The sequence below is a fragment of the Glossina fuscipes genome, unplaced genomic scaffold (assembly GCF_014805625.2).
Source record: "Glossina fuscipes isolate IAEA_lab_2018 unplaced genomic scaffold, Yale_Gfus_2 1, whole genome shotgun sequence".
Taxonomy (NCBI): Eukaryota; Metazoa; Arthropoda; class Insecta; order Diptera; family Glossinidae; genus Glossina; species Glossina fuscipes.
This window is the reverse complement of record NW_023998415.1, coordinates 38,823,558-38,841,631: the sequence shown is the minus strand read 5'-3', so window position 1 is coordinate 38,841,631 and position 18,074 is coordinate 38,823,558. Positions and strand designations below refer to the sequence as shown.

Below are 18,074 nucleotides of genomic sequence, written 5' to 3'. Positions count from 1 at the left end.
GAAATACTATTACTCAGCGAGTTTTGTCGAGAAATTTTAAAGATTGCAATTTTTCATATAACAAAGGAATCGAGTGGATCGATTCAATAGCGTCCGTCCGTGGTTCAAAGCACGTCAATGTAAGAAATTTCAACAAAATCCCGACAATTTTTGTTAGATTTAGAAAATAATTCTAAATCGATCGGTTTAATTAATATTCGTGTCGCCGCACAAATCTAATATACCCTGTGTGACATATAAGTGCTCTAGATAATAAAAATATAAATTAATTAAATTTTTAATTAATTAATTTAAATTTTGTTTATTAATTGTATGGACATTTTAAATGTTTACTTACAGAAACAACTGGCGAACTCGGCTGGGCATTTACTTTGATCGTAGTTTCAATAATATCGGCGTTGCTAGGTGCTATTATAATGGTTATAGTTCTAAGGTGTAGAAGGTAAGTAAAACATCACATTTACCCAATTTGAAAAAACAAACAAACAAACAAACAAAAAAAAAAAAGAAAAAGAATTCATTACAAATTCACTTAGATTTCAAAAATCGTAAATCGTTAGCATTCTATTCTTTATAAATAATTTAATTATAATTTATGCCTGTGTTAAAGTTCATTTTTATCGTTATTTTTCTGATTATGACTTTTTTTAATATCTTTTGTGTCATCCAGTCTCTCTCTCTCTCTCTGTCATTGTCTAGTGCTTGGAATATCATCATTTAGTGGAACATAAACAATAACAATGTCTTCAAAATGAACTCTATTTCCTCGTTACGATAGTCATTTCACTTTAAATACATTTACACTTCATTATATATACTTTATAATTAAACAATAACGTTTCTTCTTTTTATACCCATCGCCAAACGATGGAGGGTATATTCATTTTGTCAAAATGTTTGCAACGTCATCATCAGAGACCACACAATATATATATATATATATAGAATCAGTCATCATCAGAAACCACACAATATGTATGTATATATATATATATGTTCTTGATCAGCAAGAAATTCTAAACCGATTTAAGCATATCCGTCTGTCCGTCTATCCGCCTGTTGTAAACATTCTCCTGGCCGCAAAAACAAAGCTATCGAATTCAAATCTGGCAGAAATATTGGAAGTTCTTGCGTGCAAATTGATATTGAAAATCGTTGAAATCGGTCGAAGGACACGCCCGTGAGACAACCTCTTTTTCCCCAAAAAAGGAAGAAAAAATTTAGTTTTTTACTCATTACTCATAAACTATAGCGGACAAATCTAAAAAAATTTAAAATTAAATGTTCTATAAACGATGTTATAGCACCTGTACAAAAGTTGGAACAAAATTGACCACGCCTACCCAATATTATAGTGCATCAAATTTTAATTTTTTTTCATTCCCTTTGATAACAACCCCAGAAAAGATATGAATTCTTGGCCAGTTTCAAATTTGGAATGCATGCTAAGCATGTCTGTCTGTTCGCTTGTCCATATGTCTGTCTGTGCAATTGTGTGGTATTTGTGATAAACATTCTCCCGTTAACGATAATGAAGATATCGCCTAAAAAATTTTCAAAATAATTTGGAAGTGAGTTCAACTATTCCGCGTTCACGCCCACAACCAAAAAAATCAGCGGCGCGCATTCCATGTTATCGACCATGAAAATTTGGTTCTTTTGCATTTTTTGTTTTTTTTTTTTTTTTTTTTTTTAGGATAACTGTGATGCGTATAAAAGATTCGTCTACGACCGAATATAATTTTCTTACTTGTTTGTGTGTGTGTGTTTTTTTTTTTTTTCTTTTTTTTTTTGTTCTATGCTTCTTAACTACAAAGAAGAATTATTATATTTCTTTTTGCTCTGTTTTCTTTTAATTTTCATAAATAAGCGTTGAAAGTTTTTAAAGTTTACAAACACACAAACACACACACACACATACACACACAGTTTGCTCTCTTTGAAGGCAAAGAAAACAAGAAAGTTGTACTTGTATTTTGGTTTTTTTTCTTTTCAACATTCATTCGCTTAATAGATCCCGTTAAGCAATTTTTACGAAATAACTTTCAAGTAATTGCAATAACAAAGCATGCTTGAACAGAACAGTGTAGTGTAATAGTGTTCAAGATTTTTTCATCCTTCCGTCCTTTTTTCATTTTTTTTTTTTTTTTTTGCTTTTACTTTCATTCTTACGCATTTTACTTTGTTTTACTGCGAAAAATTTTGTCAAAACTTTTATCAAAATTTCAAATATTTAATAAAATAATTTAATTATAATTAATAAAAATCTAGTTAAAACCGAATTTATAAACAAATCGTAAATGAGTTAGTTACCAATCGAGTAGATATATAAGTGAATTAAAAGGCAAGCGCAGATTGATTCTTCTGATTGAAACAATTCAAAATACACCAGAAAACCCATAAAATAAATGTAATTTTGACGATCATAAAACAATGAATAGGATAAGGTATTTCACGCCCTCTCACTGTTATGACCTCTCGTACTTTGTTAAGGAACTCACATTCACAAATTTCTTATAGGAATAGTGAAGCCAACCATAATTTTACAATAAGCAAATATTTATAATCGATATTGCTTTATAACGTCGTGGAAATATATCCCAAAGCCATTTAAGGTCAGTCCCATATACCAGTGATCCCGAGTGGATAGCTAATATTATTAACATAATCCTTTTCAGTTTTTAAAAATTTAATTTAAATTGGCTAAAAGCAGCGAACTTATTAATCCGAAATAATGACTTATGATCTTAAGCAGAATTAAGCCGACCTGGCTTATCAGATTTGCAAATTAAAGTTGAATTGAATTGAAAGCAATGCATTTGTCATGATAGCTGGCCTATCAAGCGTAGAAAGATGCAAATGATAGTATGTTATATGTACGGTCGGCACAGAATCTTTCGTACCCGTCACCGCTTACCCCAAAAAAGACAAAAGAAATAAAAGGAGAAAATTTTCATTGCTCTATCCCAATATGGAGTGGGCGCAAGAGATTTCTTCTATTTTCAAAACAAAACTTTTTGTAATATAGGCATAAGGGCGTTGTAGGCGTGTTCTTTAAAATGAATGAAGGTCAGTTCCAAATTCTTTTGTAAATTTATGATCGATATCTTCATTTCCGCTAACGCGACACAAGTCGCAGTCTTTGTGGTAAATATTTACCAAAAAGACTGCACAGTTGCCCAAAGCGAGAGATGGACAGACGAATAGACGGACATGTTTAGGTGCATTCCAAATTTGAAACTGTCCAAGACTTTATATATAGTTTGTAGAGTTGTTGAAGCTTGTTGTTGCGTCTTATAAAAGGTATTGCAATTTAAAGATACCGCACTATAATATTGGGTAGGCGGGTGGGTGGTCGATTTTGTCTCAATTTTTGTACAGGTATTATAACATCGCTCATTTTTAGTTAATGAGTAATGAGCAAAAAACCAATTTTTCATTCCTTTCGAAAAACAGAGATGTTCTCAGTTTACATGGTGCTGAGGGCGTGTCCTTCGCCAGATTTAAAATCGATAGCCTCATTTCTGCGTCCAGCAGAATATTTACAACAGACATTACACAGACGAACAGACGGTCAGACGGACAGATGGACAGGCTTAAATCAAGAATATATACATACTTTGTCGGGTCTCTGATGCTGACGTTGCAAACGTTTTGACAAAATGAATATACCTCTCATCTTTCGGTGATGGATATAAAAAGAAGTACTGATTAGAAACTAAGAAAACCTCGAAAAAACATCGATAATTTTTGTTACATGTTTCCCCATTCCGTAATGACATTTCAGAATCACCTGCGAATAGGTGTTAGAGTAAATCGGAAATAAATTGGAGAGAAAGTGAAATTAAAATATAAACAAAAGTCACATCAAAAAAAAAATTAAAATTTTATGTATAAACAATTCTCTTAAGCATTGACCCACGCGATAGTTCTAGTGTTAAAAAATGATGATAAACATGTTTACTAATTTGTTATCTTCTTCTTTTTATTATTTACTTATAGAATAAAATCCGCCAATGCTAACGGTAAGTAACGCAATACATGACACGATATATATTTTCCTTTTTTTTTTTTAGCTAAAGCATCTCACCTCAGCGAAATTAACCATGAAAGAAATAATAAAAATAGAGCGAGAGAGAAAATGAGAATATGACAAGTTAGAAAGCGATTCGTTGCTTTAATGATATGTTTTAAAATGCTTATCACTTTCCATGATATCATCAATTAGTGTTACTTGAGCCCGAAAGGAAAATAAATTAAAATCATTTATTATAAAAATAAAAAAAAAAGACAAACGAAAAAGAAATCATTTATTGTTAACTTATAATGAGAGAGAGAAAAAAAAAAAAACAATGATGTCGCCTAAAGTTTCACTTTATATGCTAAAAGACAAATTTCACTGATAGGTCACAGAAACACCTTTTTAGTGAAACTGCAACACCAGCATGCCTTGTACAGAGTAAACAGAAAACGCACCTTTTTACTAAAACCCAAAATGTAGCAAATAAACAGGAAAACAATCGGAGGTTGTGTAGCTGTTTCCTTTTAATTTTATTTTACTTTTTGCTTTTCATTTAATTCGCCAAAAACTTTGTTTAATTTTAAACTGTCATTTGTCTTAGTTGGTTTGGTTTTTGCGTTTTCTTTGCCTTTTTTTTTTTTTTTTTATTTATTATTATTTTTTTTATTTATTTATTTTTTTTGATTTTTTCAAGGAGGGAATAACACTGAACATATAAGTTAGGCGCCAGGTTTTCGCCTACATTGCCTCTTGTTAAGAATGTGTATATGTGTGTGTGCGTTATTTTGTGTGTATGTTTATATTGTGTGTGTGTGTGTGTGTGTTTATTTTGTGTGTATGTATGTGTTGTGTATGTACGTATGTATGTGTTTTAATACTAAAATGAAAAAAGTAAAAAAAAAAAAAAAAAAAAAAAAAAAAAAAAAAACTTTGTATTCTTTAAAGTATTTTTCTTCAAGTTTTTTTTTTCGGAAATGTTTAAGATTTTTCATTAGGTTCGGTTTTCGTTTTGTTACGTCTGTACACACGATATTTGTGTTATTCGGTTGAGTGCAACAACATAACACACTCTGACAGTTAAACGATTTGTAGCGGTAATTGTTGTTGTTGATTTTAATGTTGCTTACAAAGTATCATTCGCATCTCTCGTGTTTCATGATTTAAGCAAATAGTTTCCTTTTCTTTTTTTTTTTTTTGTTTTTCTTATTTCTCTTGTTTTCCTCTACAGAGCTAGACACATACACACGTACAAACTTACGTGATTTTTTATTCAGTGATATGCTTCATTGCCTAATTTTGTATTTTTTCCCGCATTTTTCGCTATCTTTCTTTCTCTTTCTCTTTCTCTCTCTTTCTCTCTCTCTAACTGTCTGTCTCTAACCTCTGGTGGACATCATTAAGTGCTAATTGATCTCTTGTAAAAGGTTAAAGCATGTCTTTGCACAATTTTTTGCAATAAAATCAATTCTTTTTAGCAAATAAACTAAATGTTGCGTGAATGCACACAGCATTAGAAATTAAATAAATAAAACATGTAACTAACTCACTTATACCCCGATAAAAGTTGACAAAACATTTTTCGTAGAAAAAAGCGAAATCCATGAAAAATTTTTTTATCTTCAATGCAACACAATGAGACCTTACGTAATTTTCCGTCTGTTTGTATTTAATGTTGTTAGCATCTGCAAAAAGCGTACATTATTAATCTCTCGTTTAAATCTCTCCACAAAACTGTTGTTTTTATTGTTGTTTTTGTTATTATTATTGCTGTTGCTGTTGCTGTCGCTGTTGCTATTGCTGTTGCTGTTGCTGTTGCTATCGCTATCGCTGTTGCTATTCTTGTCGTTAATGCAGTATATATGCACATTTAATTATTGTTACCATGAACCGTTAAATTTGATTACCGTTAAAAATCCAAAATGTACTCTTTCATAAAAAATAAAAATAAAATGAAAACAACAACAACAAGAAAAATTTATAAGAGAAATAGATAGATAGTAATGGAGAGAGAGAGAGAGAGAGAGAGAGAGAGAGAGAGATAGCGAATGAGAGGGTGATCAAGAGGTAAAGGTGAGGCAAGAGGACATCAATTGAGTTATCAAGTGAAGGGAGGTTAAACAAATTATGAACTGTTAAATAATGCCAGAGCTTATAAATGCATGCATTTGATTTCATTAGAGCAGACAAGTATTATTTTTTATTTTTTATTTTTTATTTTTTTTTTTCATTTGCAATTTCTGCTAAAGCTGTTCATTTGTTTATATAAGAGTTTCGAACTATATACGGGGGTCTGTCGCACATATATGTGCATACACACCGTACCAGCATCTCAGTATTTTTTTATTTATTTTTTTTTTAAAAGACTTAAAGACTAAAGCAATGTAACAAAGCTACATATATTCACCTTAGGGCGAATCTTTAATACCCACCGTTGAAAGCCTGCATACGAGAGTGCCTAGCCCGTAACTTCATACTTGTTCTATGAATATGAACTAAAAATTAATTTGAAAAGATTCTATTTTATGTGATTAAATCGTTGTCGCGCGAATTCCGATTTCTAGATATTCGGCGGACGGATAAAAAATTAATATAGAAGTGTTCGTCTGACTGGAAAAGTGTCAGATGGAAGATCACAATCGTTTTTGGACTACACGTACACGGATAGCGAAAAGCGTGAAAAGCGTTACATAACGTCTTAGTCCAATATATTCAAAATGAATGATTAGTTACAAGTGTTTTAATGCATTTGTGGGTGTTGCATGCATTTTAATATTCTCCCGGTTAAAGATATCCACGAATATATAAGTTTAAGTTACGCTTTCTACCTTTCCTACCGCGTTAGCGTCCGCGGAAGAGTGTGCACACAGAGAGAGAATTGTCTTAGAATTCCACACTTGTTTAGAAAATCTATACTGATGATGAATATTTCTCGATAGTACGAACGAGAAGACAAATTTAATATATCCTCTATACTTCGGTGGTAAACATAAACACTACAAAAAATAAAAAAAAGAAGAAAAAAAAAGAATTTGCAAACGACATATCATCTATGTTTGTAAAAAGTTTTCCATGGAAAGACACAAAAGTGCATCTCAATCGTGGAAAATGTGCGGTAGCATACGCTGCCGCTCCTGCTTCTGCGGCTGCTGTTGCTGCTGTTAGTTGTCTAAAACAAGCTGGTACACATGCATACACTATAGTATATATATATATAGTATATATATATATATATATATGTAAATGGTGTAATATGTGATGATGATGGTGCTATTATTTACTCGCATACGTGTGTGCGTGTACATATTTAGGTATTCACTGTACTGTATTGGTAAGCGGAGTGCATGCAAAATGCTTACAACCGCATCCTCCACGGGCAATTTAATTAAATTGTTGCCGGTTGTATGTTAGTTTATATATGAATGTATGTACATTGTCTACTCTTTACGTTATAAGTTCGTTTTTTTGTTTTTGTTTTTTTTTTTTTTGCTTTTTAAAGTTTTGCTTCTTAGACAAACAGACAACAATTGCAACAATAGAAACATATCAAGAAATTGTTGCCTAGCTTGCTGGCTGCTGTTACTCTTTGCAGGTTTATTACACTTTTTTTTTTATTCATTTATTTCATCTAAAATCATTGGCAATTGTGAGACTTGCTTGTATGTTTGTTGCTATGTTCATTGTCGTTGTTCTTGTTTTGGTGATGGTGGTACAAATTTATGCAAAATTTTTTTTATTTCTAAATGAGTCAACAAAGTTGTTCACAATTGCATTAGTTGAATGCAATTGGCAATGAAGCATTTATCCCTTATTTTTTTTTTATTCTATTTTTTTTTTTTTTTTGTCTTTCTATTTTAGTATTCCTTTTGCTTTGTTTCTTCATAAGATAAAATATAGGGGGAGCCTGGCTATGGTAGAAAACAATAACAGAATTGAAAAGTGCTCGAGGCAGCAGCAGCAGCAACAAGGAAGTCAACTGCAACAAAGAAGGGGACCAAGGCTTGAAAACGGATGCTAAAAATATTAACTACTTTTTAGAGGGAGAAAGAAATAAAGTAAGAGATAGAAGCAGAGAGAGCGAGAGAGAGAGGAATGGATATGGGGGCTTCCGCTAAAGCAGCTATCGAGCCATCGACCTACGCCTCATGCTTCCTTTAATTGATATCAAATTCATCTCTGGTCCACGATGGTGCGTGTTTCGAGATCAAATAGCATATATATAACGCATTTTTGATCAGGACATGGTGCTAAGACAGCTTAGCAACGCTCACCTGCAAACGACACGCGTTTTTATATCATTGTTAGAATCGCGATCGCAGAAAGCATAAACTACTGATGAGAACGTGTAAACAGCCTGGGCTGTGATGTGTTGTGCTGCGCCGTATTTATATACAGCTTCCTCCACGACAAGAGATTTATCCATCAACTTTTACCCTTCATGAGGCTACTTGGCTTTCCCAGCGCTGTCACCCAACCGTGCTGGAATTGCGCGAATACCGCATCGTGCCTCAACCCCTCTCCCCTCTGTATATATTTCTCGCTTTTTCCCTCTTTAGAACGAGTCTCACGCATTAACTTTGTCCATTGTTAAATTCTCCTCTCGTCTCACTCTATTTTTATATAAATTTTTAAAAAGCTTGCCGCTTGTACGCTTTCGCTTATGTAAACTCTCTATCTTTCGATCTCTGTATTTTGCTTTGTACTTTCTCAAGCCAATTATTTTAACCGTCAACAATGTCATTTATAAGAAAATACCAATTAAATCGTGGAAACACCCATATAACTAAGCAAATGCAATTGCGAGCGCAGACAGTTGAATATGATGATGATACAGCATTTTTGTACTTTCACTTAATTAGTTTTCAGTCAATTTAATTCTTGCTAGTTCTTATTATTATTATTATTATTATTATTATTATTATTTATTTCATTTCGTTTCTATTATGCCAGTTAGTCAGTTAGAATTTCTTTGTTTGTGTGTATGTATGTATGTATATATGTATGTCGTGCATCTTCTACTCCTTCTCTAAAGAGCACATAAACATAGATAGATAAATAAGCGAAAAGATTAGTAATGCACTGCAACTGCATTTAAAATTTAAGCTTCATTTAGTTTATGAATTGCAGTGTTTTTCTTTCTTCTTCTTCTCTCTCTTTCTCTCTCTCTCTCTCTCTCTCTCTCTCTCGCTTTCTCTCCCCTTTTATGACTTATTGTATCAAATAAAATTTTATGCCTACTGAAAATCAAGAATATCTACTATTACCAACACACATACAAAGGCATCCTATAAAAACTCATACGAGCTCAAGATATATATATATATATATATATATATATATATATATGTATGTATACAATTGCACTTTAGCGTGACATACTGCATTTGCTAACAAGTGTAAAATTAGTCAAAAAAGAAAAAGAAAAAAAAAGACAAAGAAAAAAAACAAAAACCAAGTAACGAAAATGGAAAAAGTGAAAAATAAGTGTCTGACAAATTCACACAGTTTTCGGTATCAACGGAGTTTTGAGAAAAAGAGACATTGAAATTAATTTCCTGTGTGGGGAACACATGAATCTAATGCTGCTGCACAACGACAATCTTTCAGTTTATCTTCATTCATCCCACACAAACCAATTCTTATACACCTACCAAGCAAAACAGCAAACTAAGTTTATTCAATAGCCATAGCGAAGCCATAAGTGACGGTATTTTCATAAGTGCTTTCATGTGTGGCACTTAAATATTCGGTTAGCGTGAAATCGAAAAATGCATTGACGTCTTTCAATCTCTTTGGCATTTAAGCAACAATACGAGAACTAATCTAACTTTTACTTTATTGCGATCGTTCGATCGCTTATCTCGAACTCGTATCAAAGGTGACTGACTATTGGTGACGGGTTGACGATTGATCTAGAACGCCCGTCGCCAAGCACATTGCCTACTTAGCCCCATTTTTACAACACGGACATGCAAGCGTTTTCATCTTTCTGCAATAATCGTAACGCATTAAAGTACATTTTGACGATCACGTGACTTACGTTTGCATGCGTTGTTGAATAAAGACGGATTCACAAAATGCATGCGGTCGGCCTGCCTCCTTGGTTATTGAGATTTTGAAATATAATCTAGACAAAGGAAATTGATCTCATAGTTTTTTCTTTACGTTGTCACGAGGTCGATTCAAAAGTCCTTTAATCTCCATTAACCTTAAGGATATCATCAGTGATAGGCATATAATCGTAAAATTGATCGACAAGATTTTCCAACTAAGATCGCTATAACACATTGGGAAATGGATAAAATTTGTTAAAATTTTGTTTCTTTTTCAGTTAGCGGATGCCCCCGTATGACACGAGGATTGCCAGAAAGAAATGAAGAAAATGAAAGGGATACGTGTGCCCAATTGATAAATGTTATGCCTTTACCAATATATATATATATATATATATATATGTATATGTATGTATGAACAAGATCTATATATATAAGTATGAACAAGATCTTAGCTCACCTTTTGCACGATATTCGCTCGATTAATCGTTTGTTTCCGGCTCGTATTGCAAAAGAAAGCACGTCTCCCGTCTTCATAACCCAATTGATAGTCAGATAACATTTATCTCACAGATTTGAACGCAACGCCCTTTTTCTAAGAGTACTTTATAGAATATTTTCGGTGGCAATCGAGAGTTGACGCGTTCCAAGCCCATCCCAAATATCGTTTAAAATGCCAGCAGCATCAGCAAGATCATCTAATTGTCGCAAAACTTTGATTTACTTGACGTCGCCATCATCGATAGAAAATCGAAAAAAATACTTGTTTGCATCGCGTAAAACCAAGTGCAACTGAAACACTAATGACGTTTAGCATTAATGTTAACAAAAATGTCTATCGCAGGATTACAAAAACATATTTCTGATATTCGGTATACCTGCGGAACTTGACGTGAATATTGATTGTTACTGTGTTGAGATCTTAGAAATAAGATCGGAGCGGAATATAGTTCTTCGCCTTCGTGTTAGCTTCAGGGGAGTAATTTTTGTTTTTTTTTTTTTTTTATTCAGCTTTAGCACTATTCAGTTGGAAAAAGACGCAATGTGTGGCGAAAAAGTATTAATGTATTCTCTGCTACAATGGTATAATGTACGGTGTATTAACGATTCGACTTATGACAAATGCAATTTTCCCGATAGCTTCGAACTTATATGAAAGGAGAAAAAGAAAACTTGTTAGCTTAACGAATTATAAGTAAATTGTTAATTGTTAAGGAGTTTCTTTTTCCTTTATTTTTTTTTATTTTTTTTTATTTTTCTTATTTATTTTTTTTTTCCTTGGCAACTTTTATTTATGTAAATTGATTTTTTGCAAATTCTCTGTTTATCGCAAGAAAAATATCAATTAATTTCAAATACTCGAACAAAACCGTATAGCAATTACAACACACACACACAAAAAAAACAAAAAAAAAAAAAGAGAAAAATGTTGTTAACGAAAACAATAACGAAAACAATCCATAAAAAATTTATTTGTAAAGTAACTCGTTAGTAAAAAGAAGTGAAGTATGTAGTGAAGTGAAGTGGATGGAGTAGGATTATACACAGAGTTAGTTAAATTTTTCACAGTTTTCACATATATGTACATACATATGTCATTGAGATTGTTGGCTTGATAGGGTGTACTTTTTTTTTCTTTTTCTTTTTTTTTTTTGTTCCATGTGCGGTGGCTGCCGGTTGTTGTATATTTCTGTGCATATGTGTAATGTTACAAATATTTTGACGCTTTACAATCTAAATTTAAATGAATTTCAAAACAAATTTTTTTGATAACGAGATTTTTGCATTTTTTTTATATTTTTTTTTTTTATTATTATTATTATTATTTGAATATACTTACCATACACGCATTGGTGTAAAGAATTACATAAATATTTAGGTGTTTTTTGACATACACGTTTGGTTCTGCTGTGTAACCGATTAGACATGTTTAAAACAAAATGACAACCGTTAAGATAGTGACCCGTACAAAGAACACGACCGTAATGAGGTGACCATAAGCTCTAGTTTCTGATGCTAATTCATACTACTAATGAAGTAAAAAAAAAAGAAGCAAAATAATAGTAAAAATATGAGATTCGCATATCGAAACGGCTATAAAACTGGGCTGCGTATGTTGTTATTGCGAGTAAATAAACGAAAAGCCAGATAAATACATTTATCATATAATTGTCGGTAAAGTCTCGTAACCGATCAGTTAGTTCATTTGCAAATATATTCGTTTATGTTACTTAGAAGGGCAAGATATCTCATAAAGTTGTATACATATATATATATATATATATATATATAATCAAATCAAGATTCAGAATGGAATGAGGAAATTACGAGTAAGCAAAAAAACTCGATTAAAAACTCAATGGTCGTAGGTTCATATCTCAAGTACAGTAGAGTTTTCAATAAAGCCGAAAGCCTTAGGTGCGAGCGCTTTAAGACTTTAGTCTTAGAACTTATTTTTCTATTCACTAGTAACCTTTGAATCGTGGCAGCTATTAATATAGAATTTCATTAAAACAGTTCGCTTAATCGATCCATGGAAAAAAATAGGAATGATTTCAAAATCCGCTCAGATCTCGAACATGTTTTTGTTTTATGTTACTTTAATGACATATTTAAATCATGTCGCAGATATCTGCCCCGAAAATTTTCAATACTGACTGCACTTTGAGACTGCCTGGTCGTCTTAATTCAACGCTTGGCATGCTTACAGTGTAGCCATGACGGCCGTTTTTTATTCATTTTTTTTTTTTTTTTTTTCATTTTGTTAACATTCGAAATGATTATGTTTAAACAAATACATTCTGTTAAATAATTATTACATTTTTTTATATCAGCCAGACCACCTGTGAAACTTAAGCGAATCAGGTGATAAGCTCAACTTGTTTCAAGAACTTTAGCTAGCTGCATAAAATAATAAAGAATGCAGTGACGCTTATGAAACTCAGGCGTAGTTGACCGGACCCTTCCGGATATCTATGTCAAATTTTTCAATATGAGTTAAGTTTTTGTTTACATTTATCGATCAGATGTTTTTACTCGACTCGTAATCATGTCACCATAGCGATTAAGCTATGGCTCTAGATAAAATATGACAGTATGTGAGACGATATGAGTCGAAGTTCATGGGAAAAAGTTTTGGAGAATCATTGCATTGATTGATCGGAAGATTAATGATTGTGATGTAAAAACCAGAAGTTTGGGGCCAAAAAATAAGAATTATAATCATAATGGAACATATCGTGATAATCGAATTAAAACTAACTATTATTACTACGCGTTCACAATATTGATAATCTGAGGCAATCAGATAAGCAATTGAAACAAGCTCGAGAAAAAGTAATCATTTTTTCTTATTATTTATAATAAATAATTCCTTTGAAACCGTGTAATCCAAGATGTTGCACAAGTTCCGTTTGAAATATGTTTCGATTGCATGTACACACACACACACTAAAATATATCATAGCAATGACTTAACTATAGCCATCTTCCATTACCACGGTACTGGCAGCATTTTTCAGATATGACGGACGTGTCTCAATTCGCGATATCTTGTTGTAATAAGTAGAAGCAAGAATATCAGCATATAACGTAATTAAGGGAATACCGCTTGTCATATACGTACTTTATTTCATTATTATCGCTTTGCGTATAATAAAGGAATTTTTTTTTTTTTTATTTTCAAATTAAAGCACATATCATAGGTACAATCCCTGTGGACATAATGACATTTTTAAAATCTAAACAATAATGAATTGTTATTAAAGCAAAAAAGTGGTAATAAATAACCGAAAATAAACAAATATTCATTATCTACACTATGTACATAGTATGTACGATATGTTCGCGTGTAGTTCTCAAACACTTGATTTGTGGCACATGCACCCAAAACTGCAAACATGTCACATAAGTCTATAAACATAACAATTGTAAAAAAGGCAATAATTGTTTAAACCATAACACATGCATACATGAATACATACATACATACATACATATATACATATATACATATATACATACATACATATATATATATATATATATATATATACATATAAATTTATTAGACACTTTCATACGTTTGCAAATTACTCATAGATATAGGCTTTTGTTATAACTGTATAACGAACACACATACGAACAATGGACAACAATTTATGTGTATAGAAGCATTTATGCTATGTGAACAAAATTAGCAGCAGTTTATGTACGAGTATGTGACAATTTTCTATAGTTTTGCACCTTTGAGACTTGTTTCTAGTTGCTGCTGCGAAAATATAACAAAATTGTTGCATTTACTTAAATGACAGATAGTTAATTTACGCTTTAATGCTTGCCTGACCAAGGCATTAAACAAATGAGAGGAGGTTATGCTCGCTATAGCCGAATCTTTGATATCCAACATTAACATGATCTTAGAAACAAAAAGCCAAAGAGAGTAAATCCTTATGTTATGCACATATATGCACATATGCACAAATACATAGATACAAAGATCTTTATCTCTATACACATTAATAAAATGCGAAAATGCAAACATTAAACGATAGATAATCGAATAGAAAATTAAATCGCTAAAATCGCCTGAATATTTCATCTTGATCAAGAATGTATATACATAATACTATATACCATCTATATACAAAAACAAGTACATGTTGTACATAAGGGTTTTGTAACAAACTATAATAGTTAGGCAATAGTGTTCAGTTTAATAAATCCTTGAGTTTTTACATTGTATTGGATCGAAAGGGGACATTGTTCGTTAAGATTTATTATTTGAGTCTATAAGCCTGGTATGTCAATGATTGGATTGATCTAAGGTTCAATAAAAAAATTATAAACGATTTGAGACCGATTTACCAGATGACGATATCGCGATGTAAGATGCCTACGATACCTATGATATAAGAACTCTAAGGTTCGAAATTAATAAAATATATAATAATACGACAGATATAGTGGTACAAACAGACTAATTGGGAAGGACATTTGATCTCTGAAACAAAAATCATATTACATGAGTTACATATTTCTAATTGTAGTTAATATACCGGCCTAGCAAATAATAAAATCACATAACACTACCGATTGACAACCAGCTGTACATTGGAGTGATTTATATAGCAGTTTTTACTTGTCTTAACAGGACATTTTGAAGTATTTATACGTGGGATGAAGACAAATTTTTAAACAATTTATTTATTTAGTTATTTATTGATTTATTTGTGTTTTTTTTTTTAATTTTTAAACTATTTTCGATAGGACGACTACAACCATGGTGGTGTCGTAATAATCGTAATAATGGCGGCACCAATGGACGTGCCTCGCTCTCAGCCAAACATTCGGCCGATAGTATACGAAGGCCTACTAGCAATTCGGGCGTTTGGACCTGGTTAGGTGGCAGTCGTCGTTCATCGGAAGGTCCTGATCAGATAGGACCACCATCGTCATCACCCGCTGAAAACCATTATACACATATGGATGATGCCTACAGTCCGGTAGGTGTTAGCGAAGCTTTATATGCTGAATTGGATAGAGAATCAGTAAGATCAGCTAATCCCTCATATCAGAATACCGGTTATAGCCAGTGCGGAGATGTAAGTTATGGAAGCTTTAAGAATATTTTTTGTTTGTTGTTAAAGTATTTCTTTAATTTTAGAAATATAATTATCAACCGAATGAACAAGACATTCCTATGGTAGTCTCGTCGGCTCCTAGTAGCGCTTACTATTCTGATCTATCGGTAACGGCAATGCCTAGTGGCGGCGCCAACAATGAGAGAGCCTATGAAATTGTCGGTCTAACTGTAATGTCACAACCGTTGCCTAATTGGGACACTGGCGGCAGCGGCGGCGGCGGCAGTAGCGGTAGCGGTGGCGGTGCCGGTAGTGGTAGTGGTACTAGTATGACAGCAAGTGTTATCGCAACGGCTGGTGGCACTTCAACTGCAATTGGCAGCAATAACGAGGGTATAATGTCTCAACGCCGTACGCCACGCTTGGCTGCCATCAATGAGACCAGCACCACCACTGTCCCCTCGGATTATGTATGAAATTCAGCCAAACCTGAAAATCCAACGTTACAGCGACTTCGAAGAAAACAAGAGCTTATTTGAATTTTAGTAATGTGTTATCACGAAAGCTCAAAGCTTTTTAAAAATCTCTCAAAACTTAAGTAAAATTTGAATTTTAACTTTTTTTTTTATGACGTTATCGAAAAATAAGAAAAAAAAACAAAAATGTTTAAAAAAAAACGATTTTTAAAATCGTTGGTGATATTTAGAATAACGTAGAATGTCGTACATATATATGTATATGTATATATGTTTCTGTATGTATGGATTTGTATATTTGTTAAAGAGAAATCAACAAATATATCTCCGGATCCCAATTTATATAGACATGTACGTATGCATGCATACACATTTACATATATACTTGCAGGCATACATTGTTTTATATATATGTACATGCATAGAATACATAGAATCCATCATAACTTATTTTAAAGAAAATCTAAAAACAGATTAAAACAATAATAATAATAATAATAATAATAAAAATTAAATAAAATAAAAGTAAGAGTAGTGGAAAATAACAAAAAAAAATAATAATAATAATAATAATAAATAAAATGATAGTAACAAAATAATGTGAGTGAAGTATAAAAAAATATTCATACACAGCAGGGTAAATAAAGAAAACGAATAATCGTTGTTAAATCGAGTACTTAAAAAAAAAAGTACATTAATAATTTATTGAAAAGCAGAAACAAAAACATGTTTACACTTGCCTAAGAAATATATAAAAGATTTCTTGTTTTTATTTTTTTTTTATTTTTTCTTTTTTTTAACAACACGAGGTTGATTGATTCGCAATGTATTAAAAATAAATGAAGAAAAAAAAAAAAAAACGTATAATTTGTCTGCTCTCGAAATCGATCATTTCCCTTTGCCTTCATTTCGCTGGCAATATATAAATTTTGAAATCATTTTACCCTATATTTGTCTTCGTTGAAATAAAGCAAAATCTCAAAATTGATATCAATGTCTCTGCTAACAAAAAATAATTCCATACTCGAAATGGATGTCACTTATCGTTAAGTCACTAAAGGTTCTTTTTAAAGTTTTCAATATTTCGCTGCGCTTAAATTTCTTTTCTTTCTCATACCCCATGAAAACTCCACATAACATGACGACAGACATACACAAAACAAAAATCATTTATCTCCTTTTCTATTTACTTAGCTTACGTCAAGACTTCCTCATAACTTTCCACCTTCGCATAGTAAGTCACTTCTTGTTTTTTCTTCTTCTTAGAAAATTTACACACAATCTAAAGTGACATAGCTCGAGAGATGACTCGATCGCTCGTTAACAAATGCCCACCGAGAGAGAACCTGAAATAGTAAATAGGTTTTTGTCTAACCTACCAAAGGTCATCCAAGTACTTGTTGTTATTTTTTCTTAAGGGTTACGTTACACTCAACAATGCTCATCTTTTCCGTCTGCCCGCGCCCCTACCGCTTGCATAAACCTTTTACCCGCCTCAACAATCATCAGAATTTTTGTGCATTGAACTAAGTAAAAGTTTTTCATGAATGTATATGTATATAAGCATGGGCTATATAGGGGCAACCGTGAAATGAATGGTCAGCAACTTTAAGAACTAAGAACAGTGACAATTGGGAACAATTTCCGTCCACGGCTTTTTTGTACAAACCGTATTCGTACGTATTTTGCATCCGTGCGTCCCTTTAGATTTATGCTTTAGTTGACTTATCATTATCAACCTCGTATCATTATTGTATCACTTATGGCTTACATACGTATATAGAATAGTGTTTAAGTAGTGGAAATATTATTTGATTTATTTATAAGAAAAAAAAAAAAAAAAAAAAAAAATCAATAAATAAAGTGAAAAAAAAGTGAAAAAATTTTTTATTAATAAAAATTATATTAATTATATAAATAAAAATATAAATATATAATAAATATT

General features: G+C 32.0%; 1 protein-coding gene across 6 annotated transcripts in view; it reads left to right on the top strand.

Moving 5' to 3' along the window:
- LOC119645051 (homeobox protein 5) overlaps positions 1-16,632 on the top strand; it is a 151,005-nt gene extending 134,373 nt beyond the window's left edge. For all 6 annotated transcript variants that reach the window (XM_038044866.1, XM_038044861.1, XM_038044865.1 and 3 more), the window contains 4 exons: positions 340-442; positions 4,003-4,025; positions 15,340-15,674; positions 15,737-16,632. In XM_038044866.1, the coding sequence (XP_037900794.1) occupies positions 340-442; positions 4,003-4,025; positions 15,340-15,674; positions 15,737-16,129 (854 nt within the window). In that variant the 3' untranslated portion in view covers positions 16,130-16,632. The remainder of the gene's footprint in view (positions 1-339; positions 443-4,002; positions 4,026-15,339; positions 15,675-15,736) is intronic.
- Positions 16,633-18,074: the final 1,442 nt, after the last annotated feature.